General features: G+C 37.7%; 1 protein-coding gene across 2 annotated transcripts in view; it reads left to right on the forward strand.

Annotated features, from left to right (window-relative positions):
* The first annotated feature begins 1536 nt into the window (after window positions 1–1536).
* The window catches only part of LOC140809607 (protein unc-13 homolog), a 44122-nt gene continuing 18229 nt past the window's right edge, over window positions 1537–27429 (forward strand). The window contains exons 1-17 of one of the 2 annotated variants that reach the window (XM_073167296.1): window positions 1537–1842; window positions 2228–2403; window positions 2528–2587; window positions 2873–3196; window positions 3520–3586; window positions 3658–3811; window positions 5736–5903; window positions 6202–6312; window positions 6889–7098; window positions 7377–7478; window positions 12704–12934; window positions 14100–14174; window positions 14585–14665; window positions 18912–19097; window positions 19172–19327; window positions 20278–20370; window positions 21801–21872. In XM_073167296.1, coding sequence (XP_073023397.1) covers window positions 1835–1842; window positions 2228–2403; window positions 2528–2587; window positions 2873–3196; window positions 3520–3586; window positions 3658–3811; window positions 5736–5903; window positions 6202–6312; window positions 6889–7098; window positions 7377–7478; window positions 12704–12934; window positions 14100–14174; window positions 14585–14665; window positions 18912–19097; window positions 19172–19327; window positions 20278–20370; window positions 21801–21872 — 2274 coding nt within the window. In that variant the 5' untranslated portion in view covers window positions 1537–1834. Of the gene's footprint in view, window positions 1843–2227; window positions 2404–2527; window positions 2593–2862; window positions 3197–3519; window positions 3587–3657; window positions 3812–5735; window positions 5904–6201; window positions 6313–6888; window positions 7099–7376; window positions 7479–12703; window positions 12935–14099; window positions 14175–14584; window positions 14666–18911; window positions 19098–19171; window positions 19328–20277; window positions 20371–21800; window positions 21873–27429 lie in introns of both variants that reach the window. The other variant, XM_073167295.1, reaches the window with a different exon arrangement.

The following is a 27429-nucleotide window of genomic DNA, read 5'->3' on the forward strand; positions in this document are numbered from 1 at the left end:
GTCCTCACCAAGCCCCCAACAGCCCTGTTCGAGCCTAGGCCCAGCCGAGCCCTCACCCAAACCCTATGACACTGAACATGCAAGGAACCCTCCCCTCTTCTAACAGCCACACACAGCCCTTGTCACCTACTATTTCAGTCTTGTTTTCTTTTCAATTTATTCATATTCCACTCGTATTTCATCCTACTTTGGCAGCGTACTCGTTGGAAATCATAATATGATCATATATACGTAAAAACGTTGAAACTTTTGAAAATATTTGACAAAAAATTTAAACCATCAAACGTAAATATTTTTCATGCAAAAATTGAAACATGCATATTATGATTTGAATGATGCATAAAAGAGCTTAGAAAACGTGCCTTTACGTTTAAAATGCTCAAATACGTGATCGTCGGCGATGAAGGACGAACGAGCGACGAAGAATCCTAGATTTTCTCTTTTCCTTATTTTCGAAAATTCTAGTGTGTGCAAGTGTGTGTTTCGGCTTGTTTAAGGTGTGAATTATGGTGTGAAAAACACTTGGTTTACCTTATTTAAAATGTTTTTAATTAACATGTTAATGGACTTGAGTTTTGGGCTTGCAAACTTAGGAGCAATTGAGCCCACTCAATTTAGTTAAATTTAGCTCAATAACAATTATTTAATTAAACAGTAAAAGTTTATAAAAAGCACTTTTCAAAAATAATACATTTGATATTTTAAAAGTCCCTTGTTTGTCCAAAACTGGCTTACGGGTAAAATCGAGCTCGTCTCGTACAATAATTTGAGCTCTACTCTTTTTAGAAAAATGAAATCATTTTTAATCATATTAAGAAATTTTGAAAATATTTAATGAAAAGTATTTATTCTTATCTTAATCATCATACAATAAAACGTTTAAAAATTAATAAATAATACTTTTCTATTTTACATTAATAATATTAGAAAAAATGTATTATCCATTAAAAATCTATGAAACATAAAATTTATAATTTATATATTTTAATTTTAAACACATCATTATAAAAGACAATTATTTCAATCATAAAAATATTATGAACTTGAATTAGGGATTAATGATACATTATTAAACAAATAAAAATTTAAATAGATTTTTAATAATACGAGTACATGCATATGTATACTTATATCTACATCTACATGGAATGGCGAGGCGGGTCTAGGACAGGTCCATCAAATCTCAGGACCTATCTCGGATCTGCTTGACATGGTCGTCTCGTCGAGACATATTTATGTTCTTGCTTCTAATTTAAATATTATAACTCTAAATCTAAGTAATAATTTAATTTGTTTAATGATAGATTTACCATATGAAAGAAAAGTGGATCAACATCTATATACACAACTTTGATTTATTATTTTGAGAACTAAACCATCAATTATGAAACAAATAAAGATTTTATAAAAAGAAATAAAGTGAGCTTTTATTTTTAAAAAAAATATAAATTACCTATTATTTAAAAAGATAAGGACAGAGAAAAGAGCCGCCCACCGGATTGGCGGAAACAGCGTCGGCACTTCCCATTATAATAATTCGGAAACAGCTTTGACACTCCCCCCACCCACCCGCTTAATTATAATTAAACCACCTAATTCACTAAAATAATTCCAAGATTGCGGCATTCCGGATCAAATCCCGTTCGCAGACTTATCGGGGTTTTGCAGTTCAAATGCATTGCCTTTGACTTCGAAGAAATCCCAAAACCCAATTCAAATTAGCTGCTAACTTGCCCATCTTTTCGTAGAGATTTCATTTAGCGAAGAGTTGCTTGAATCTTGTTCAGGGAGCTGCAAGGAAGGTTCAATTAGCTAGGAATATCCTCCAGCAACCATGGATGAGTATGTGCATTCTTAAATCCTAATTTCTGGATTGCCATTATGGATATGATACTTTAAATTTCTCGATTTCTGAGTTTCCAGCAAGGGTATGAGTGTTTATGTGTCTCGATGATCAGATAAAAACAGGGGGATGTTTCGTTTTTCACTGTCATTTACAGTTCTTTCATCTTTTTTTCTTCTGTATGCTTCGCCGTTAACATTTTCTAAGCTGTCATTTATTAAAAATTGCATTTTCTTGGGAGCCTCGATTTCAGATTCTTGGTTTCTAGAGTGATTATAAATATAATCTGAGTATTAGAAATAGATTTTTATGATTATTAATAAGAAACGTAGAGGAGTGGCATTTCCTCGAGTAAATAAATGGTTATTTTTTCACTTAAAATAGTGAGAATGAAGTTGAAATTCTGCAAAGATATCGGCGTGATCGGCGGGTACTCCTAGATTTTATACTCTCTGGCAGTCTGATAAAGAAGGTAGTAATGCCACCCGGTGCTGTCTCATTGGATGATGTGGATTTGGATCAAGTCAGTGTTGATTATGTTCTCAGTTGTGCCAAGAAAGGTGATGATTGCAATTATAATTATTCGCCATTTATCTTTTCTCTCGACTTTACTTCTTAAGAGATGAAACAATAAGCTTATACACATGACATTTGTTGCCTTATGTTTTGGGTTGATAAATTTAGGTGGTATGCTTGAACTTTCAGAAGCTATTAGAGATTACCACGATGGCACTTTTTTCCCAAGTATGGTAAGCTTTGATCTATGAGCTTCTTTCTCATGTTGAACTATTTGCAGTGCATGTTTCACTTATTCCCAATTGAATTTTTCCCATCCACATCACCCTTAGACCTTAGTGTGATGTATCAATTGGCTGTATGTCGTATCCAACATTTTTCTTTTAGAGGCAAACTCTTTCCACGTGTTTCTGTCATTGGTGGATCTAGTCTTTTAATTTATTTTGTTAATGAATTGAAGAATATATCTGTATCCTAAATAAATTTGTTTATATTTGAAAAAGAGTAATGCAGGTTCCTCCGATGACTTCTTTCTAGCCACAGATCCCGAATCTTCAGGCCCTCCTCCTCGAAGACCACCCCCGTCTGCTCCCGTTGTGGTTCCTACACCAATTTTGTCCAACCTTGCAGTTTCGGAGCCTCTCGACAATGAACAACTAGAAGAACTACCTAGCCTGTCAAAGTCCCAGTCTCTTAATTCCTCACACCTTAAAGAGTTAACAGTGGATGACATCGATGATTTCGACGATGATGTTGAGGTTGAAAGCCATAGATATTCAAGACGAGTTCTAAATGATGCCTCAGATGTTGTTTTGGAATTGCCTTCATTTACTACAGGTGAACATGTTTAATAAAGGTCTTATTTAAAAGTTCTTATTTAGTTGCTGTTTTCATAATTTTTCCTTGCATCGCTTTTGCCAAAGAAAATTTGTTGTTAATAGAGTCGAACCATTCATCAATGTCTAAATCTCTCGTGTTTAGCATTTTTTTTAAAGACACCATCTCCTTATACGATATGAGTGGGTTGACCGCAGGTCTCAGTCCCAACTTTCTTGTATTGTAGCAATGAAGTTTAATTAAACTTTTCTCCAAGGCAGACGGAAGTAGAGTAAAATCAATCTTGTGTGGTTTAACAATTTTGTTTGTTTATTTCATCACAGGCATTGCAGATGATGACCTGCGTGAAACTGCTTATGAAATCCTCCTTGCTGCTGCTGGAGCTTCAGGGTATCGTACTTTCTGACTCCTGCCATATAAAAAATGAATAGTTTTGCATTAATAGTTTGGTCATGCAACAGGGGGCTTATTGTTCCGTCCAAGGAAAAAAAGAAAGACACAAAGTCTAGATTGATGAAGAAACTAGGACGTAGTAAGAGTGACCATGTTGTGTTGCAATCACAGAGTTCTCATGGCTTGGTTGGCCTGTTGGAGACTATGCGTGTTCAGATGGAGGTAAGTTAAAATGTTTTTTGTTCCACATTTTCCCACATATTTTGGAGCCTGGTTATCTAGTTGTTATGGGAGAGAGATTTCATGTTCTTTTAGTTTCATTGGAACTTTGAAACCTTTATATGCAGAGGGCCTATGATCGATTGGATCAGAGAGGTCTTAGTTAGACAAGTTCTGATCTTCAGATTGTGGTTTCAAAGAAGTAGCTTTTTCGATGTAGTTTGTTTAGTGCTTGTATTAGTAGTTAAATTTAGTCCTCACTTAATTTTGGCGCTTTCACCTTTCAACTCTGTGAGCTTGGGTCAAGACTACGATAATTAATTGGTAGCGCCGTGAAATGTCAATCTATAATAATTTCCTTGATATATTGTCATTTTCGTATTTATCTTTTGATAGGTTGAACTGTTGGGTTACTGTTTGGTTTGCTGTCAAGTGGAATAGAAATTGGCACATTTTCTTATATTAGTTGCAAGTTTCAGCTTCCAGAATGATAGCTTGCTGATATTTGGTTTTGAGGTCCTAACCTTTAAATAAAAGATATTCATTTTTGCATTAAAATTTCAGGATTGTATATTTAATTAATGTTCTTTCATGAGCATTTTTTGGTTCAAAGCTTTGGAGGAAATGAGTTTGTATGGGTAGTTCCAAGATCATTGCTCGAGTTTTTTGAGGCAAATCTTGAACGCTATTTGGGTAAGGGGACTAGAACTTTTTGGACAATAATATGGTTGGAGCGGAATAGACGAATTTTTTGTGGTTTAGTAGACTCGACTGAAGATGTTTAGGAAAAGATTAAGATTCGTGCATTTAGTTGGACAGAGAAGCATGCAGATTTCAAGAACTTATCGAATTTAGATTTAGCGAGAAGTTGGAGTTTTATTTGTGTTTGAGTTAGCAAAGGATTTTTCTTGTCTTTTTTCCTTCTGTGCGGATCTCTTGTCCGTCTTTTGTAATTTATGTTTCTATTTAATAAATATATTATAGTTTCCTATTAAAAAAATTGGGAGCCAGAAATTTACCAATTAAGAGAACTGTGAAATTAGTGTTTAATTCGCTAAGTTTTTCATCTTGTTCTTAAATTTCATCCCTTAGCAATATATAAGGAATAATGGTTCAAGTACTGGACAAATTCAAAATTTTAAATTTGATTACCATTTATGTATGAACCTGAGAGGCTTATGAATGATTATAAGGACTAAAGATAATTTTTTACCAGGAGTTTAGCAACACAAATAAATTTGTTTAAGGTTAAGTAATGGCATAGTCTATTGTTTATAAAATGTTGTACAGCTGTTGGAAGGAGAATGAGAAGAAGAGAAAAGAGTATTGCCTGAGTTTTTTGATTGGTACTGACTAAATACATAGGCTCTCTTAGAAGGAAACAAATGCTATGTTATGATGAAAATAAGTGTTCTCATTTCTAACTCTGTCGTTTGACGATTGTAACTCCTCATTTTGAGACCACCTATATGCATACCCTGCATCTTATCTCTTGAGGGTTTTGGTCCTTGTATGGAACCTGTTTCGAGAGAATGCCATGATATGTGAATAAAAAATGGCTTCTGCTGGCTAAAAGCTTGAGCTTGACATCATATTCTAAATGAAAAAAAACCAATTTAAATTCTTCTACTTTTGTAATTACTCTGATTAATATCAAATTTAATATCTAAGATTCCTTTAAAATAAATGAGAACATTGTTTGAATTTTCAAGACAAGAAGCATGTGCCTGCTCATCCAGTTTCTGCTCTCATGCTAAAAATGTATGTGGAATATAGAAATGATATGGTTCTGACATTCAACAACCAAACTTTACTCTTTTATCATCTTTGTAAAACTGGTTACAGCAACATAAATTTTCATGCTTCTGAAGCCTAGTCTTTTTGTTTGCTGATGATGTATCTATATTTTGCCAATTCTGACGTACAGATTTCTGTGGAAACTGACATTAGAACAAGACAGGCACTTCTCAGTGCCATGGTAGGAAAAGTTGGAAAAAGAATGGATACTCTGTTGATTCCATTGGAATTGCTTTGTTGCATGTCACGCACAGAACTTTCTGATAAAAAGTCTTACATAAAATGGCAAAAAAGACAAGTGAGAACTCTATCTCCCTGCTCTTTTTAGATGTTCCTCTCTCTCGTTCTCCCTTTCTCTATCTCACTCTCCCCCACCCCACATTTATCTTCTCTCTGTCCTTGCCTTTTTTTCCTTGTGCTCTTTTAGAGTTTGTGGTTTTTAGGGGTTTGGGTTTACTTTTCCTATTTGGGGTGGGATTCTAAGTTGCTCGCTGCATCTTTTGAGTGACAGTCAGTTACTATGTATTGTGCATTCTGTAACTATTCGATATAACTTGTGTTGCCATTTTGATAAGTTTTGATTCGTGTCAGTTCAGTTAAATATGTTGGAGGAGGGACTTGTTAATCACCCTGTTGTCGGATTTGGAGAATCTGGGAGAAAAGCAAGCGATTTAAGAGTTCTTCTGGCAAAGATTGAAGAATCTGAGGTGTGTTACTCTTCATTCCTAGATATTGACAATTATCTGCCATGTTTTGTAATTTTTCAATTTTATTTTCTGCATATGACATGTACTTCATTTAGGATGAACTTAATTTTCGACTTACTTCTCCTAGTGTAAGCGTGGACTATATGCCTCGCATATTTGCTCTTTTCCGTATGAATTTCTTTCCGATCAACTGGAAGTAGCTTTAAATCCTAATTATCTCCTGGCGTGATTTTGTTAACCAGTATAGATCTTCTATTGTTTCCTTTTCCCTTTCTCTTATTTTGATATTAACTTTACATCCCGTTCTTTCCATATTTCTACTTCTTCAGCTTTGATTTTCATGTGATTCCATAAGGAGCCTTCTGATAACTTTGATCAGTTATTTAATTACTCCTCAGGCTGTTAAGGGCAAATGTTTGCACCATCAGTCCAATGGTTTACAGCTTCAAATGAGTTATGATTCTTAACCACATGTCCTGTATGCTAGATATTAAGGTTTTGGGGGTTCTGCACTAAGCATTCACCTTATTGTTTTGGTACCTACAATTATATATTCCTATATTTTTTTTGTCTCAGTCTCTTCCATCAGCTACAGGCGAGCTTCAGCGTATAGAATGTTTAAAATCCCTGAGGAATATTGCTATTCCACTGGCAGAGAGGCCTGCAAGAGGCGACTTAACTGGTGAAATATGTCACTGGGCAGACGGTTACCACCTGAATGTCAAATTGTATGAGCAACTGCTGGTCAGTGTTTTTGATGTTTTGGATGAGGGAAAACTTGCAGAGGTGAGTGGAGGTCACTTATCATAACTATCTTTGCAACTATTTTGAAAATTAAGTTGTAGGGTTTTAGGCGAGCTGGTAAACTATATTGTTCCCAGAGGCATTCTTTAAAGTATCAGAACTACGTGTATCACTGGCAGTCCCCGGGAAAGTTATCTCAACCCGGCCAAAAAAAAAAAACGAATCAAGATTCAATCTATTTGTATGCTTATTAGGGGAAAATCTACTTACTCTAAATGCATCTGTATTTTTCTTGGAAAAACATAAATTCTTTGGGACAGGAAGTGGAAGAAATGTTGGAGCTTTTCAAGTCAACCTGGCGTCTTTTAGGAATTACTGAAACCATTCATTATACTTGCTATGCATGGGTGTTATTTCGGCAGGTATCAGAATTAAAGTTTTGTTCACTGAAGTCAGTATTATGCGATTATATTTGTCTCAATGCATGACTTTCAAAGCTGTGCTGTTGAATGATGATGGCATATTGTCTCCCCCCCTTCCAATATTTCTTTTCCATTTCTGCGTGATTTCTTTCTTTACTCTAGTTTGATTTGTTCTCATGCTCTTTTTGTTTGTTTCTATTTACTTCCTCTTGCGTTTCTTGTAGTTCTGTATTGGCTATGATCATATATTGCTCTTATTCCAGCAATTGAACATGAAATAACTACCCTTGACACACAGGATGAGAACAAAGAGTTAGTGATCCACCTGTGAGGATGATAATTTATTTAAATGCTAAAGAAGTTTGCTGGGTTCTTTGTGGATGTTTAGGCTTTAATTCATTGGGTGATCTTGTGGGCATTTCAAAATGGAGTTGGGCGGTTACAAAGTTCTGAAGCACAAGGATTTTTTTGGCTAATCTATACTATTATATTAAGTATGAGGCCCTAATAATAACCGCTCTATGAGGACACCAACTTTCTTTCCTGTTTTCCCCTTTTTAATTTTTTATATTTACTATTTACTATTTTATTATAGTTGAATCCCTAATAATAACCGTTCTATGAGGACACCAACTTTCTTTCCTATTTTACCCTTTCTCATTTTTTATATTATATTTTTTCTTAACAAATAATATTATATTCACCGTCATAAGGAAACTGCTCACGTGAAAATAATATTATTTCTTCTCCAAACTAGCCACCGTGAAAAATAAACTCTCTTCTTTATGTTGTGACGTCATTATGTAGTAATATCATGAATATTTAATATATTAGCCACATGTATTCAGGACACACGCAACACGTGTGCCACAGTTACTAGTCTATATGATTGTTGGGCTGGATTTATCTATTTTTCACAATTAGGTGATAGAATTACCAGGCAATGATGGAAACTGGTTGAGTTTGTGACTCGTTTTGGTTTGTGGATTGTTAAAAATGCCCTTGTGCCACAGGGAATTCCATTTTGTGACTAGCTTCCAGGGAAGGTGAACACGAGGAGAAGTGGGGGAACTCTAAAATAGCAGTATGGTTTTACAGGGTTAGCTGTGTTGTTCTGAACTCTGAACCGAGTGGTAAAATCCAGTAATCTCCCTAGTGGAAAGTATGGGTGCAATTTATGAAATTTCATAGATAAATAGGAGTTGAAATTGTTGGAGACTGTCTGAAGGACTTCCAAAGTCGGGCTATTTATCGCTGTGCCAGACTACTATGAAGCTGCTGCAAGGCATTAGATGAAAAGTAAATTAGAATTCATCTTGGAATTTAGTTTCAGACACCTGCTGTCATTTTAGCATATTAATAGTTCTAGTCATAGCTAAGTACAAATATACTGACTTCATTTCGCAAATGAGCCTGTAGGTCATAGGATCCATCGTATGAGAAATTTGCTTTTCTTCTGAAGTAGAAAACGTTCACACCAACAAAAACACTAGTCAGATATGGTGATATATATAAATACTAAAGTACCAACTATTTTTAGAGGCATCACAGTTCCATCAATGCAGAAGATGTTCGAAATGTTATTTATGGCAAGTATTTGATACTTCTCACTGAATATCAAACTCTTTCTTTCTGGCTTCTGTAGTTCTATAACATATTATTTGTCCATGAAAGTTTGAACTTCCTTTGGGTACCAAGATGAGCATTTGTTCCACACATATGGGATGGGGAAAAACATGTGTGGAACCCGTTCGTACTCCTATGAAACAAATATAAATCTGTGTTCTTAATATCATAAGTTAGATTTGTTATTCACTTGCTCGCCAAAACTCTAGATTGTAGTCAATAAAAAAGCTAATTACCCTGCTATGTAGTCCTAAGATTTTTTTGTGTTTTTTCTGAGGTCAAATAATTTGTTAAAGACGATTACTCATTATGAAACAGAGAACTAGACAATGTGAAAATTATTAAGCCATAAAAAAAAAACCTAGAGTGAGAATTTGAAAATGCTCTCTTCCTCACTTTTTCCTCAAGCATTCGGGTTCTTCCTTGTTCAATCACCATCTTCTATCCCTGAGTTTTGTCGATCGCTCCTTTCCTCAGTGACCGCGCCGGCCGTCGGCGGCCTCTACCTTCACACTTTTTCTCGCCTTCCTAGCTGTAAATGTGTCGCAACATGCTCTTTATCTTTGCTGGCAGCCATCTCTGCATATTATCTTCTCCGATTACCTAGTTTCATCACCGATTATAACCGAACTTCTTTGAACTCCTAATGCCATTTCAAATATTTCAGTTGCGCGATTCAATTTTTTCTGGTCCCCTCTTCGTCCGATTTTTATCATAAAAATCCACTGCCAAAAACCTACTAACCTATTCGATAACCATTACAGTAACCACAGCTAATTCATTAGTCATGAACAGAGGGATGAATCGTCATAATTTCAGGACAGCTTGCGAGGTTAAAATAGAGCAAAAATTGTTTCTTATAAGCAGTGGTAGGAGGGGATTTACTGTGTGTGATGGAGAGAACTAGAAATGCGAGCTATGAGCTGGAAGTGGATTTGGAAAGTTTAGATTGGATTGATGAAATTGTGGGAATACATCAACAAGCCTCAATCATGTCCTAAGTTCAATATATTCAGAGGAAGAGAAGCAGTAATATCTATGCAGAAAATTGTGAATGGCCGAGGAAGCTATCTCGAAGTCTCCAAAATTATCTGGAAAGGAAAGAGGCAGCGCATCATCATACCAAGTGGGCGTTTCGATTGGGGTTGGAAAAGGGTGGCACATAATCTGTCCACATTTATGAAGAAAAGAAAGGATCATGTAATGCGCATTAGTGATGGAAGGAAACCTATGGAACAATCACAAAAGCTTGATAACTTGTGCCCGAACCACATTAAATAAGGGGTTATAGACGCTGATGCATATGATCAATTACCACCATGTATGGTTAAGGATTGGAGTAAAGCTATCACCATATCAAAGGAATGTGCCAATACATCGTGGGATTTGGTGCGCCTCACGCTTGGGAAGGCGGTCCAGAGGATTGTTGAAATATTTCCATTTCAAGCCAACAAAGCAATATGGTGGCCACACAACGAAGATGATGCCTCCTTTTATCTGCGATTGAAGAAATGCTTTCGGGAGAAAGAAGTTACCTTGTCATTTGAGAGATGGAGGCCGCAAATCAATCTTGAAGTGTTTGAATGATGTAATAGTTGGGTGCGATTATTGGGGTTACCTTGGGACTTATGGACCACTAATCTTCTCAAAAGCATAGGAGAGCAATGTGGAGGCTTGTTGAGCATCAGTCAAGATACTATTCAACTAAAAGATTTGTCAGCGGCAAAAATCAAAGTGGTGGGACTTGAAGGCGGGTTCATCAATAGAAATATGAAGATCTCGACTCAAAGAGGACCAATGGATATTCGTATTGTAGTGGATTCGGTCAACATAGCAGCGTATGAAACTTATGAAAAAAGATCTTATACACAAGTGGTGGTTAACGGTGCTAGAGTGTTGGCGGGATGGGGTACAACGAAAAGATTCAATGGGAACGGTAGCTACGTAGTACCTAAAAGTGACAATGGGAAAATGGATTCGGAAAAACTAAAACATCAGCAATTAACAAATGAAGATGGATCCTGCGGGCTTAAGCATAAAGCTCAAAAATTGAGTTCGGACATCACAGTTAATTCCAAAGGACAAGAGATTGAGGGCACAATACAAAACTTAGATGGAAGAGGCTGCATTTCTGAACCATGGCATCCAGGACGGCAAGTCAAGATCCTTAAAAAATTAAGACCGAAAGGAGAGGGTGAATTTGCGAAAGGGACGATTAACCACACACAGGAGGAGATTAGTCCAAAAGAAAGAAATTTTGAGTTTGTTTATCATAGGAAACATGTGAAGTCAAAAAAAAAGTCACTTAACTCCAGACAGCGAGGAATTCCAAATCTTACGCTCATCGAGGATGGGATACAAACACTTGAGGGAGATGATGGGAAATGGGAGCACAAATTATTAAAAGAAGCAATGGATGACAATTCAGACGAAGGATGCGAAACCAGTGATGGTGACAGTCATATTTCAGTAACTTCCGATGAGTCGACTCCGCATTCCATGGAACTCGAAGATTTAGGGGACTTTTTTGAATTATCTCCGAGGAAGGAGGGCAGTCAGAGATGAACTTTTTCAGTTGTCCGAGCTACTAGGTTTGTTAGAGAGAATTAGGTTGATCCAAGAGGTAGATGATTTCCGAGTGTGGAGAGGGGATTATTCTGGGCTTTTTCGGTCAAATCATTCTTCGAGTCTTTTTTTTCCTCCTAGTCGTTTTCCGATTTTTCCTCTTTTCAATCAAATTTGGAAGGTTCCGGTTCCAAAAAAATTCAAGTATTCTCACGGACAGCAACTCAAGGTAAGCTACCGACGTCGGAGATGATGCAAATAAGGTGGCCCTCCATTGCTATTTGCCCAAACTGGTGTGTTGTGTAGAAATGACACAGAAACTCAGGATCATATGCTCATACATTGTCCATTCACGAACGGATTGTGGGCTAAAGCTTTGCAAGAACTTGAATTGGTTTGGGTGTTGCCGAAGTCAACAAGGGATTTATTTGCTATGGACTTGGGACAACTAACTGGTAAGAGGGGAAGAACTTTTTGGCAAGTCGTGGTTCAATGCATATGTTGGATAGTATGGTTGGAAAGAAATAGAAGAATTTTTGATGACAAGGAAGTAACTAGAAAACATTGTTGGGAAAAAATCAAGATCACAGTAGCTATGTGGATCGGTACTCATGAAGATTTCAAGAATGTCTCGATATTAGATATATTGCGAGATTGGGCTTTTGTGTATTATTAAAACAATTTCGTGATATGTACTTCATGATATAGTGGACCGCTAGTCTACTGATGTAATTTGTTCTTACATTATCATTAATAAAATATCGTTTCTTATAAAAAAAAAAGAACTAGACAATGTCATATTTTAATTTTTGGTAGCTGTAAGTGGCATCTTCATTTCTGTTGAACTCCTTGAACATTCTGTGTGTTCTTTATGAACTTCTGTTTTTTCTGATGCCATACTCCTAGTATGGTTTTGTTGCATGCTGCACCCTGACAAGGCATGTTCCACACCTTTAATTTGTTTTTCGCACGGTTATATCCCGTGGAATACTTTTTTGATACCTGATCAATTCAGTCTCCTATGCATACTGCAGTTTCTCATTACCGGAGAGCTAGGTATCCTGCGGCACGCCATTGAACAGTTGAAGAAAATTCCTTTGAAAGATCAACGGGGCCCACAGGAAAGGGTGCACTTGAGAAGCTTGAGCTGCAAAGTTGAGAGCGAGAAAAGGTTTCAGGAGTTGACTTTCTTGCAGTCATTCCTTTTACCTATTCAAAAATGGGCTGATACTAGGCTGGCTGATTACCATCTTCACTTTGCTGAGGTCATTCAGAAAAAAACATATGTTTTTAAGTTGATTTGTCTTTACATGACTTATGTGATCAAAGTTTATGCATTCTTTGTTGCTAACATATAGTTCTCTTCCTAATATCTTACATTCACATTTTTGCCAATTGCGGTTTGCAGTTGCGCCAATCACAGATTTTTATAAAAAGATCTATAAAAATTCAAAATTTTCTTGCGACCATGTGTTTTTGTTTGGTTTTTCTAGGCTGGGATGTCTTTCAAGGTTAAAAAATGTTGAGAAACTCTTTGAGAATAACTTGTAAACCTTAGTGAAATACCTCAATAATGAATGTTCTACTTATTTGATGACTAGAAGTGAATATTAATGATTTGCTGTACATTTGCTCGTGTTGTTATGGGACTGAGTACATCGTAGAACAATAAGATTTTGAGTTGTAGGGTTATCACCAGTTATAGGCCTACTGATGTAACGACAAACGTTTGTCCTATATTTACTGACTGAGAAATGTTTATGTCAAACAATACGGCTGCAGATTCTCCTCAATTGGTGTTCACGGGTTAATTTGACCTGATTAACTGGCTCACCGGTGAAATTGTCTAACTAAATGTTTTTAGTGTGACCACGTTAGTTGTTATTTCTCTTTTCTTTAATATTGTTATGTAAGTAGCATTTCTGTTCCCATATAGACAAAAAGACTACTTGAGATATTTAGCACAATTCATATAGGAAATGTCAGAATTTATTGATGCACTAGCACGCACGTTCTGTACTTGGCAGTTCTCTAATTCAATCAAAACATATAGCTACAAGAAGAAGAAAGAGTTTTAAGAAACTACGACACATTGTCCTCATAGGCTGTAGAAAGCTAGATCTGGGCAGCAGTATTTGGAATGATTGCCTCGTGTATGTTTTACAAAGAAACCTGGATAACGAAGGGCGACATGCTGGAATCTTACTTGTTTACAGAGATCTGGGCAGCAGTATTTGGAATGATTGCCTCGTGTATGTTTTACAAAGAAACCTGGATAACGAAGGGCGACATGCTGGAATCTTACTTGTTTACAGATTGCATAAATTTCAATGAAATTTGAGAACTTCTGTCTCTTGTATTTGCTTATTCTCTTTGAAATTATTACGACGATAAAATATTTACTCATGTCACTTCTCTTATCTCTTGTAGGGATCAAAATTGTTTGAAGATGCAGTTTCTGTTTCCATGATTGTTCGGAGGCTTCTTCTTGAAGAACCTGAGTTGGTACTACTTATTTGTTTGTTAATTTCATGATTTTATTTTTATTTGGGGAGTCGTAATGTCTATATTTTCAGCACATGGGATTTTCCAATAATTTAGCATTTGACATCATGTTAGAATGCCAAAGTTTTATGCAGGACTCTATAACCATGTCATTGAATAGTAATACATCTATTTGGTTCTAATCGAATTAAAAGTTTTAAACATTATACAAAGATCTCTCCAGAAAATTTGTGTGCGTGTGTTTAGCGGAAATGTAGGACAAAAAAGAGACTTTTAATTGAAGCAAATCTCTCTATATGTAAAAAATGATGATTAAAAAAATGAGACATTTGAATGAGGAAGTGTCACTTATTCATGCATGTCATTGAGTTATTTGTTATAGTGCTGAACTACTCTCAACTTTCTCATAGGCAGCACAGTCAGCACCTCTCACAGATGTAGAGCAGATAGAGTTATACGTGACATCGTCAATAAAAAATGCATTCGCTAGAGTAAGTTGTATGAATATATTTTGTATTTTATTTTTTATTATGTGGAAGTTTTGGTCAAGGATGTTGCGGAAATAATGCCTGGTACTAGAATTTTTGTTTCTGATTTTTCTTTTTTTTTTTTGATAGGAAACACAACTTTTATATAATAATAAATTCTTGTTACAAAAACAGCGGATGAGTAGTACGCAAATTAAAAAAACTAATACATTGTCGTTAAGACATTAAAAACTTCCAATCCCTAACAACATCTGATATCGATAAATGATTGAAGTCTTTGATCTTTGTTGTCGATCCCGCAACTGTGAATTTGTTGATCTCCCAAACTTCATTGATATCGGTGGCCTTGTCGTTGAAAATTCTGTTATTCCTTTCAAGCCAGATCGTCCAAAACGAAAACTGAACGATCACATACCAAAATCTCTTAACCTTTGACCCCGATAATATACCCGGCTCAATAATGAACATATCCCGTGCCCTTAGCGGAAACACCCAATAACATCCTAGTTGTTTCATGACCATAGACCATAATCCTCGTGAAAAAGAGCAATGTATCAACAAATGGTCCTGAGTCTCATCGTGGTCGTGGCACAACGTACACCAGTTCGGACTTAACGCACAAGTTGGCCATCTTCTTTGCACCGAATCAGCTGTCGGAAGTTTTCCCAAAGCCACCATCCACGAGAATATCTGAATCTTCTGGGGGATAGGTACTTTCCAAATATGATCGTGACAAGCGAACAAAGGAAAAATATGGATAGGAAAGAAAGAATCGTAAAAAGATCTGACCGAGAATAAGCCCGTAGAATCCCCCAACCAAACCCTGAAATCCTCTGAACCCACACGTAACCTTACCGTATTTAAATACCCACAAGAGAAGCAAACTCCCCTAACTCTACATATTTAAGATTTCTCCTAGAACGCACATCCCATTGGTAAGTAACCATGACTCCAACACTGACAACCTCTAAAAAACTACGAATAGGTTTATTAATCTCGGTACAAATCCTAAACAAAGAAAGAAACCTAAAAATGAAAGAAGGACCATCTTCAACCCAAACATCCTCCCAAAACCTTATAAAATTACCCCCTCTCAAACCGATCCACACAGAAGATGAATTGTCGGGAAAGAACGGGAAATAAATTTCCAAGGGCTTCTGAATGTTGCATTCCTGCTGGCTAATCCCAAATCCCATCCATTATCCTGAAGACCGTAGATGCTCTTTATAACTTTTATCCACAGTGCTTCCTTTTCCTTTGTGCCTCTCCACCACCACTTTCCTAGTAGTGCTTTGTTTCTGAAGCCGATATTCCCCAAACCAAAACCTCCCCTATCCTTTGGTTTACAAACCTGCTCCCATCCAACAACATGACAATGCTTATCCCCATCCATTCCATCCCATAAAAAATCATGCATCATTTTTTCCATTTTTGCGGCCACTGTGCCTGGCACCCGGAACAAAGACATGTAATAGGAAGGCATTGCACTTAAGACAAACTTTATCAACGTGAGACGTCCCCCTTTTGATAAGAACGCCTTTTTCCAACTTGCTAGTTTTTTGACATCTTGTATATGACCGGTTCCCAAAACTCGAGATTCATAGGCTTACCTCCCAACGGTAGACCGAGATACTTAATCGGCCACACGGAATTTTTACAACCAATCGTTCGAGCCAAACTCACCACCTCGTCATCCTCGAAGTTGAGCCCCAAAATAACACTTTTTTCAAAGTTAATCTTCAACCCCGATTTTAGACCGAAATATTTGATTAAATCAACTATTCTCATCACGTGCCTCTTTGTCTGTACCATAAACGTGTCATCCGCGAATTGTATATGCGAGATTTCGAAATTTTCTTTTCCCACCACTAATCCTCTCACTTCATCCATAACCTTAGCTTTGTCAACTAATCTCCCCAAAACATCAGCCACTATATTGAAAAGAAAAGGGGAGAGCAGATCCCCTTGTCGAATTCCTCTTTCCTCTCGAAATTTGCCCCTCGGCTTACCGTTGATAAAAATCGAAAAAGAAACGTTAGACACGCACCCTCTAATCCATTTCCTCCATCTAATTCCAAACCCTTTTTTGTGTAACACGTAATCAAGGAATCTTCGGTCGACGTTGTCATAAGCCTTTTCCAAATCAATTTTTAGCACCCAACCCTTTTTTTCTTCTTACGATACTCCTCCACCACCTCGTTGGCAATTAGGCAACAATCCATGATTTGCCTCCTTTTGATAAAAGCACATTGATTTTCGGCAATTGTACCGTGCAAAATTTTCTTCATTCAGTTTGTCAACACTTTAGCCAGAATCTTGTACAAACTAGTTGTCAAGCTAATGGGCCGAAAATCAGTGATCCTAATCGCATCTTGTTTCTTAGGAATGAGGCAAATATACATTTCGTTTGTAATCCCATTCACAATCCCTCCTTCAAAAAATTCAGCAAAGACTTTTAATAGGTCCCCCTTGACTGTGTCCCAATTATTTTGGAAAAAGGCTAGTGTAAACCCGTCCGGCCCTGGAGATTTGTCTCCATCACTCTCAAATACTGCTTTTTTGACTTCCATCACTCTCAAACACTGATTTTTCTTTGACATTTAGTATATTAACCTAGTTTAATTTTTGAACACAAAACTGGTGTTTCCAAGAATCTACATCGTCCTGCATGAAAACCACCTTGATGGATACCATAAATATGTATGGCTTCGACAAATTAAAATTATGTGTGGCAACAATTTTGGGATTTATCTGCTTAATCTTCAGTAAATTCCATAAAGGATTCAATTATGGATAACTTCCCTAACTTTTGACTTATAGCTCTATTTCCAGCTTCTACATTTGGCTTTATAATTTGATAATGCTTCTTCTTCTCTAGTTATCCCTTGATTAGCACCACACGACAATAGTTTCCCAGAACCTATTGCTACAGTTTGCTGTCAATTTCCAATATTACAAGGAGAACCTAAAGAACAAGGTGGGCTAGGACTAGGTAATTTACTTCTTAGGAACAAAGCACTACTCGGAAAATGGTGGTGGAGAGGTGCAATTGAGGAAAGCCCGTTGTGGAAACAAGTTGTTGGCAGTATTTATGGAGTACAGAGTAACGGATGGGATTTGTGCGAGGCAAGGAATTTGACGTTTAGAAGCCCATGGAAGTATATCTCTCGGACTCATTCACTTTGCTGGAATTTGATTGGCTCGGTTATTAAGGGTGGAAATTTATTGAGGTTTTGGGAGGATAGGTGGGTGGGTTTGTCTCCTTTGAGAGAGTGTTTTCCTCTTCTTTATCTTCTTTCAGAGTCTAAGAACAAAACAGTAAATCATTTTTACTCCGTCCCAGACAGTTTAGGTCTATCTCCAGTTCAGTGGGAGGTGAGCTTTAGAAGAGGGTTGCACGATGCAGAATTAGAAGAGTTCACAAATTTATCTGGAGTGTTGCATTCGGTTACTGTGAGTGTCGGGGTTAGGGACTTCAGGGTTTGGTTGGGAGATGCTTCGGGTCTTTTCTCAGTTAATTCTTTTTACTCTTCTTTTTTCAACAGTAGCTCTACCTCATCTTTTCCTTTCATCGATAAAATCTGGAAAGTGCCAATCCCTCATAAGGTGAAAGTGTTCTCGTGGATAGTCGCGTTGGGGAAATTGCAGACGAACGACAAGCTGCAGATTAGGAATCCTCATCATGAATTATGTCCTCAGTGGTGTGTATTGTGTAAACAAGATATCGAAGAACAGGATCACATTTTGGTTCATTGCTCTTACACGACAAGTATTTGGAACAAAGTCATGCAACACTTGGGATTTCAATGGACCGTTCCCTTCAAATCAGGCGATATGTACCTTATGGATCATTGCTATCTCAAAGGGAAAAGCCTAAACCAGTTCTGGCTGATCATAATTCATTGCTTATTTTGGTCGATATGGCTCGAACGAAACAACAGGATATTCAGCGACATAGAAGAGACTTCAGATAATCTGTGGGAAACAATTAAGATCAGAGTGGCAAGATGGACAGTTGCGATTCCGGCTTTTAGCCATTTAATGTTATCAGATCTTGTTAGGGATTGGTGTTTTATCCTCTGTTGATTCTTGAAAGTTGAGGCTGTAATCTTTTTCATTTACCACGATTTGTGGATGGCTTGTCCACTTAATGTTGTAATATTTAACTAAATTTTATCAATATATATTAGTTTCTTATCAAAAAAAAATGAGAGGAGTTTCCTTGTTGCATCTGATTTGTGTTCTTCAGGTTGTCCAGGATGTTGAAACATTTTCTGATAAAACAAATGAACATCCCTTAGCATTACTTGCTGAGCAGACAGAGAAGCTTCAGAAAAAAGATACAACCGTTTATACACCCATCTTGATCCAGCGACATCGCAATGCTAATGCTGTTTCAGCATCTCTAATTCACAAGCTTTATGGCATCAAACTGGTGAACTCATTTGAATGTTTATATTTGTCAGACATTCAAGTAGTATGGACGTCTAACTATAATGATTTCTTCAGAAACCATTCCTCGATAGTGCTGAGCACCTTACTGAGGATGCCGTCTCTGTGCTTCCCGCAGCTGATAGTCTTGAGCAAAATTTGATGGTAATTATAAAGTCTACCTGTGAAGGTGGAAATGCAGATACTTACCTCAAGAAACTAAACTTTTACAAGGTGAGGTTTGTTTTCAACAAGTTGTTTACTGTTTTTATGATGTTATGTCTTTTTCTACATTACAGCTGATGTAATTTCTACATTCGGAAAGAGTAGAGAGTTGTGACGTAAAATTAACATTGATGCAGATTAAATGTTGTTAATTGATGCTGTTGGATTGTTAGAAATCCAGGGCTTTTAGTTTTAGGCTAATCTACTCAGTCCATTTAACATCAGAATTTGTCACTCCTGGCTCCATAGTGTGTCGAGTCTTTGAATTTTAGTTGGAGGGATTGGATGGACCGACTGGAAATGCAGATAGATGCTTTTCAAATATTTGATATTTTAGAGGAATTTTTCTATTAGATTCTGGCCTCAGATGACTGAGAATATGAATGGAACTCTGTCATTCTTGTGTGAAGAAATCCTAAAAAAGTAAGAATAAGAGAGAGAATGAACAATGTAAACAATTACCTAGATACATGATAATAATAAAGAAAGAGTCCTTGGACAAGTTTTAAAATGAATTGAAGGACAACTTCAAATTGTGACTTGGCTAGCTATCTGTAGGTATATAAGAAAGTGTATGGACTAGCACTAGCTGAAGTAAATATTCTGCTTAAAACTTTGGTTCTAGTAGATGGCAGGATTGGGAATTATTGCTTTGCCTTTGTAATGAGATGAATCAAGCACCGAACATAGGATAATTTTATCATTCAATGAACTAATTTAACTGCATGAGTGTTGGACCAGTATAACTTTTTATTTTGTAAATTAATCATTTGACTTGTGTATATTGTTAGTAGGGTTTAGGTAAATTCCTTGAGAAACCAAGCTAAATTGTTAGTGATTGCGCCTCTCTGAATTAGACAAGGCATAAAGCAACCAATCCGCTTCTGTTATTTTATAATTTTCTCTTGACTAAAGAGCCTTTGGAGATGAGATTTACTATATTTCACTTTTTTATTCAGATTGAGACCATATCTGGCACACTGGTACTGCGCTGGGTTAATTCACAGCTTGCGAGAATTTTAAATTGGGTCGAGCGAGCTTTTCAGCAGGAGGTAACATACATTAATGTTTGACTGTTACGGACCTGGGCTTTATGGGGGGGGGGGGTGCTTGAGATGGTCAAGCATTATGTTATTTTCTTTGTTGGCTGGTTTTACTTGCCAAGGCTATGGAAAGTGCATAAAAGATAGATCTATGAGAAAATTTATCTCATTATATTAATATAATCCGAATTACTCTATTTTTTGGTTTATCAATTTTTTGTTACTTGATTTATAATTGTGGTTGCAACGATTGGTCCAGCCTGGAAGATGGCAACCACACAGACGTGAGGGTTGAAGCATTGGAAGATAAGGTGCTCCATTGTTGCGAGCACAATAATAAATCAAGTAACAAATGAATTGATATAAAAAAAATAGAGTAATTCAGACTATATTTATATAAAGAGGTGATTGTTTTCTATGAGATATATCTCTATACATTCTTTTCCTAGTCTTGGTTGGTAAAATCACTCAACAATGAAAAATATATTGTCAAGTTGATACCTTTTCTCAGAAATGTTGCTTACAGAATGAATTGTGTCAATAATATTGATGTTTTTTCAACAGCGCTAGTGTTTTGTGAGGTTAAAATTTTTCACCTGGAAAAATTATTGTCATGAATTATTCATCCATTAGCAGTGTTCTAACGAGACGGGCGGCTACATCCTGCCTAACATCTAGCCGCCTAGGCGGTTTTTTTAAATTAGTTTTATAATATTTAGTAACATTAATACATGATACATTAACATCTTTAAATTATTTTTTATTTTTATTTTATGATATTAAACCATTGTTTGATAGCGGGAAGAACATGACTAGTAGAAAAATAAGATGATTTTTTTTTTGTTTTAGGATATTAAATTATTGTTTAAATTAACTCAATATCATCATTGTGATCGTGAAGTTTTCTCACTCTAGATCGCAGACGAAGATGACGTTTGATGTGTTAGGACAAGCCAACAAATCACATTTTTTATTGGACTTGGTTTAAGGACTATAAAAAAATTATCTTTCATTTTTTGATTGGATTTTTATTTTAAATTAAAAGACCAATTTTTTTCTTAAAAAACAAAATAAATAAAAATAAAGGCCCTAACCTCCTAGGGCCGCCTAGAACAGCCTAGATGGCCTTGCCGACTAGAACTTTTTCTAGGCGGTCGGCTGCCACCTAGCGACTAGCCGCCGCCTAAGCTGATTTTTAGAACAGTGTCCATTAGCCTGGTGAGAACAATTGACGTGTCATACTAGACCCAAAGCCAATGTAGCTTGTGGACACATCGATCTGCTGGAGTGCTCAGTTTTTTTTCTCAGTTATCAGTTTACTGAATGATTGGAATGTTTAGCTATTTTTAATTGTAACTTTGTTTTTTTATTCAGACCAACTATCATAGTTCTGAAACTTTGGTTCTGTTTGAAAACTAATGTTTATTTCTCTATTCCAGCATTGGACCCCAGTCTCAACTCAGCAAAGGCACGGAAGTTCAATTGTTGAAGTCTACAGGATTGTCGAGGAGGTTTGCATGCTATCATGCTCTTATTTGTCTGCCATGTTTATTTTCTGGTTGGTGGTTAGGATCAATTTTATCCCAAAGATTAATTCTTAATGATGAAATTATGTTGTACCACATGTTCTTTTGAATTTTTTTCCTGTATGCTGCAATGACAAATGAAAAAAGTATTGAGGCCATCTTGATGGTGCGGAAGTCACTTTTATGGATGTTAAAGTGACGATAGAACAGTGAGAGAAACCCTAATTTTTTTCCATTAAATTTTCTTAATTAAATTGTAGTACAAAGGCTCAACTAAATAAGAGAAATACATAAAATAATCCTAACAAAATTAGAAATAAATCATATCTTACCAAATCCTATCTAATATCTTATTTAAAATAAACCAAAATTATCGACACTGCCCCTCAAGTTGGTGCGAAAATATCAATCATGCCCAACTTGCTGACTTGGTCTTCAAAGAGTTGTCTTGAGAGCCTTTTGGTCAAGACATCTGCTACTTGTAACGTGTTTGTAACAAATGGAGTGCAAATCACTCCTTCTTCAAGCTTCTCTTTTATGAAATGCTTGTCGATTTCAATATGCTTGGTTCTTTGATGCAGAACGGGATTATGAACAATGTTGATATAAGCCTTATTGTCACGAAATAATTTAATTGGAAGTTTTACTATTCTTTTCAAATAATCCGTAACTCTTTTTAGCCAAAGAGCCTCACACACACCTTGAGCCATCTCAGCCTCTGCACTACTTCTAGCTACAATGCTTTGTTTCTTGCTTCTCCAAGTTACTAGATTCCCCCATAAAAAAGTGAAATATCCCGATGTTGATCTTTTGTATGTAATTGAACATGCCCATTTTGGATCTGTTTATACTTCAATCTCCTTTTTTTTAGCTCTTCTCAAAGACAATTATTTGCCCGGTGTACCCTTTAAATATCCAAGAGGTGTTTGACCTTGAAGTAGCAACATTTTCTAAGGGAGATGTACCTGTTTGGGCAATAGAGCAAGAGGGATTGGAACTTCCTAGGTGAGAGTTGAACATTTTCGACAGCGCTCGAGTGATTCTTAGTGAAAGCAACCAATTCTGAAAGAGAAGATTGTTGCTCGGAGTCCTCACTACTTGTTTGAAGAGCACGACCAGTCCTATTGGAGCCTCCAGATTTCTTCTTAAAATGAGCAGGTCTACCATGAATTCCCAACAAGTTTCCACTGTATGCCACGGCTTGTTACACTTCTTACACCATATTTTTGGTTAGCTCCATTGCGGTCAACATTCGAGGTAGCATCACATGGCGATGTGCTTCCTCGCGCCGAATTTCAGAAAAGGCCTCATGAATGCTGGGAAGATATTGTCTTCCAAGGATGCGACATCAAACTTGATTGAGATCCTTGTTTAGACCTGCGAGGAAGACAAACATCCGACTTCTTTCAACTCTTTTTTTAAAACGAGCACTATCTTTACCTCTCTTCCACTCTTCAGCATCAAGGAGGTCTAACTCTTGCCAAATCAACATCATTTGATTATAACATGTGGTGAGATCACAATTGCTTTGGTGTATATGCCACATGTGAGTAGTCAATTCATATAACTTTGAATAATTTTCCATGTCGGAGTATGTATCACAGACAGCCTCCCAAACATCACGAGCGGTAGGAAGAGACAAATGGTTTGCCAATGAAAGTATCCATGGAGTTAATTAGCCATGCAGTGACTTTTCCATCGCTTTCCTTCTCTGCTCTTTCACTACCTTCAACCCTTAAATCATCGATCGTCCTTCCCTCGACTACCGGCGCCGGCCGTCGACGGTTGTCCCCCTTTCACCTTTCTAACCTGCTCACCTTTTCCGCCTATTCTCTCTTCGCTTCCCTGGAGCGCCGCCCTACTGGATCGGCGATTCACTATCTCGTCGTCTTAGCCATTGGAATGATGTCCCAGTCTGTTAAGCCAATGGTAAGAGAGGAAATGGTTAAGATCGAGTTTAAGTCGTTTTCCTTACAACTGGTGAATGGAGGCTCGATGATTCGGTGGTGTGAAAGAACAAGGAATGCAAGCTATATTTTGGTCCTAGATTGCGAGGAATCGAGATGGGTCAGCTCTAAACTCAGACATTTTATTCTCGAGCCACAGCCAAGCGTGGATTTTAATCGATTTAGGGGCAGAAGTGCAACAGTCATTGCCCAGCGTTTTGTTAACAGAAGAGGCCTGTTTTTAGAGATTTCAAGATACAGTTCAACAGGGAAGAAGCAGAACATCATCATGCCACGTGGTCTAAAGGCTCTAGGATGGATTAGGATATCAGATATCCTCACAAAATCACAGTCCGGGAAATCACAGAGAATGGATCAGAAACCGAATGAGTATGGTAAAGCCATCATCAGAGACAAAGCTACCCTGAAGTTAGTTCAGAAGGAAGAACAGATTCTCAGTCAAGATGCATACAAGGCTACGGAGGACAGCGATTGGAAAACTATGGAGAGAGACTGGAACGGAGCCATCATCATCACTAAAGGCAGGGTCAACGTACCGTGGTCACAAGTGGAAATGGTACTAGGGAAAGACGTCAACAGAAGGATCGAAGTACATCCGTTTCAAGCTAACAAAGCGGTTTGGTGGCCACAAGATACAAAGGAACTCTCGCATTACATCAAATTGAGAAGAGGATTCTTCGATTATGGAGTGGCTCTAGATTTTGCGGAATGGAGGCCAGACATCAATTCAGCAGATTCGGTCATCAAGTGCTGCAATAGCTGGATTAAAATATCGGGGTTACCTTGGAACTTATGGACGCTGGATAACTTCAAAGCGATCGGGGCACTTTGCGGGGGACTACTGGAGGTTAGCAATGATACAAGGCGTCTTCCGAGACCTAGAGGCAGCAAAGATTAAGGTCAAAGGAAACAGGGATGGGTTCATCAACAGATTTTCAATTCCTCTCAACGGGGTTAATATAGAACTCAGAATTAGCACTCAAACTTTTGATAGCAACGCCTACGAGATTTACGCAAAGCAGACTTACGCTCAAATAGTGGTTAATGGTAAGAGGAATATGGCAGGTTGGGGGAATTCAGCTACATGCAGGACTATGGAGAAAGCCGACAAACCACCACTCTTCCACAATGTAATGATTGAAGAAGGGTTGAGCAATCAGCAGAAGGCCAAAGAAGATGAAGGCCACTCAGTTGAATTATTACCAGCACCTCAAACAATGGGAAGGAAGGTGGGAAAAATCATACAAAGTATCTCACCCAAACAAATCGATGACGTCAGAAGATCTCCTATCCATTCACTATCCAATAGAGCACACGAAGACTTGAGTCCACGGAAGAGTGATAATGGTCATAATTCGGTATTGCATTCCTACAGAAAGATTTATCGCAGAAAAGCTACATCAGCTAACAAAGAAGCTTCTGATTTTAATGAGGACAAGGGACAAATCCAAGCCAATAACCTGAACAGGGACGGATCAAGCAATACAAGGGAGGTTCATCCCGAAGAATTCGAAGATAAAATCCAAAACGATTCAGAGACGACGTACTGGATGATGAATTTGAGTTTAGTGACACGGCCAGTCAAGTTTCCTCTCAAACGGAGTCCTTGAGAAATAATGACGCAGACGGATTGGACATCAAAGGGTTGTTCTTTCAAGAGGAAAAAACAAAGCACATCCCGCGGCCATCCATCCTCGATAACACCAAACTGTTAGTGGGCAAGGTACTTTCATGTTTTCAATCTGCGGGTTTTAATCATTCTTTCACACTCAATTCTATTCTTCCTGCATCTTTCTGCGCGTTGGGGTTGTCCACTGGGTGTTTGGGGGAGGGAGTAGGGGGCCAATCAAGTTCAATGATCAAGCATGGTTCCGAGGGATACACTAACAAAGGTGATGAAAGGTTGCCGCACTTAAAAGACATGACAAATCTTCCGGAAAGGGGCACTGCCTCAACAGATGTTATTGGAATGAGTAAATCATCGGGTAAACTGAGCAGAGAGCTTGGTAGGTTGACATGTGGGATCAACTATGAGAAAGGATCGTCTTCGAGGGTTTCAAGACGTTGTTTATGAAGATATGCTCCTGGAATATTAGAGGGGGAGGGTCAGCGAGAAGGCGGGAGCTAGTGCGCATGGTTATTCGAAAGGAAAATCCCGATATTGTGGTGGTGTTAGAGACGAAGAAGATTGGAGTGGATCGTCGATTTGTGGCAAGCTTATGGAAATCCAGATTTGTGAATTGGGTCAGTCTACCAGCGGAAGGACGATCAGGAGGTATTCTAGTTATGTGGGATCCCCGAGTGATTCAAGTTTGCGACAATCTCATTGGGAATTTTTCTGTTTCGGTGCAAATACAGTGGAAAGAAGGAATTAATTGGTGGTTCTCAGCCATTTACGGTCCATGCAACCCAAGGAAAAGAGACTTACTGTGGGATGAAATTGCAGGTTTGCATTCCATTTGTGAGAATAATTGGTGTGTCGGCGGAGATTTCAACGTTGTCAGGAACTTGAGTGTAAAGTTGAACAACACCACTTACACCACGAGTATGCATTGATTTGATACTTTGATCGAGGATTTGGGTCTGCATGATCCCCCGTTGCTAAACGCGAGGTTCACTTGGACAAACTTCAGGGTTAATCCCATTTGTTGCAGATTAGATAGATTCCTTATTTCCGGGGGGTGGAAGGACTTATTCCCTTTTTACAGACAGACAACGTTGCCGAGAATAACTTCTGATTACCATCCGATAGTATTTGACACCACAAGGGTGAAATGGGGGCCATCTCCATTCAGATTCGAAATGTTTGGTTGATGCATAATAATTTTAAATAATCTATTGCAGAATGGTGGGGCAGTGGGAACACTCAAGGATGGGAGGGTTACAAGTTTATGATGAAACTCAAAGAAATAAAAAATAAGGTTCAACAATGGAATAGAGAGGTTTTTGGAAATCTAGACTACAAAATTTCAGAATTGCGGAATCAGATTAATCGGTTAGATGAGCGAGAGGTGGAAGGAGTGTGGTCACAACAACTTAATGAGACGCGAAGAGAGGTGAGATGCGAGTTGGAGACAATGATCATTCGAAAACTGCAGATGGAAAGCCGTAAGGCAAAAGTAAAATGGTTGAAAGACGGGGACCAAAATTCTAAGTTCTGTCACTCTCTTTTGAAGAACAGAAGGAACGGAGCGACGATAGAAAAGATAGAGTTGGACGATGGGTCTCTGATCGCAGATGAGTTACAGATTGAGAATGAGATCATTGGGTACTATAAGCAGTTATATAAAGAATCTGAAGGGGATGGATCGGGTCTAGAGGGGGTGGAATGGAGGGCAATAACTTTGATGGAGGCCGAGCAGTTGGAACAGCCTTTCTCGGAGGAGGAGATCAGAGGAACGGTGTTTGATTGTGAGGGTGAAAAAGCTCCGGGGCCGGATGGTTTTACCTTAGCTTTTTACCAAAAGTGTTGGGACACGATTAAAAATGACCTATTCAAAGTGTTTGCTGAATTTTTCAACGACGGTATCGTCAATGGAAAAACGAATGAAACGTACATCTGTTTGATCCCGAAG

This window comes from Primulina eburnea, chromosome 13, assembly GCF_022965805.1.
Source record: "Primulina eburnea isolate SZY01 chromosome 13, ASM2296580v1, whole genome shotgun sequence".
Taxonomy (NCBI): domain Eukaryota; kingdom Viridiplantae; phylum Streptophyta; class Magnoliopsida; order Lamiales; family Gesneriaceae; genus Primulina; species Primulina eburnea.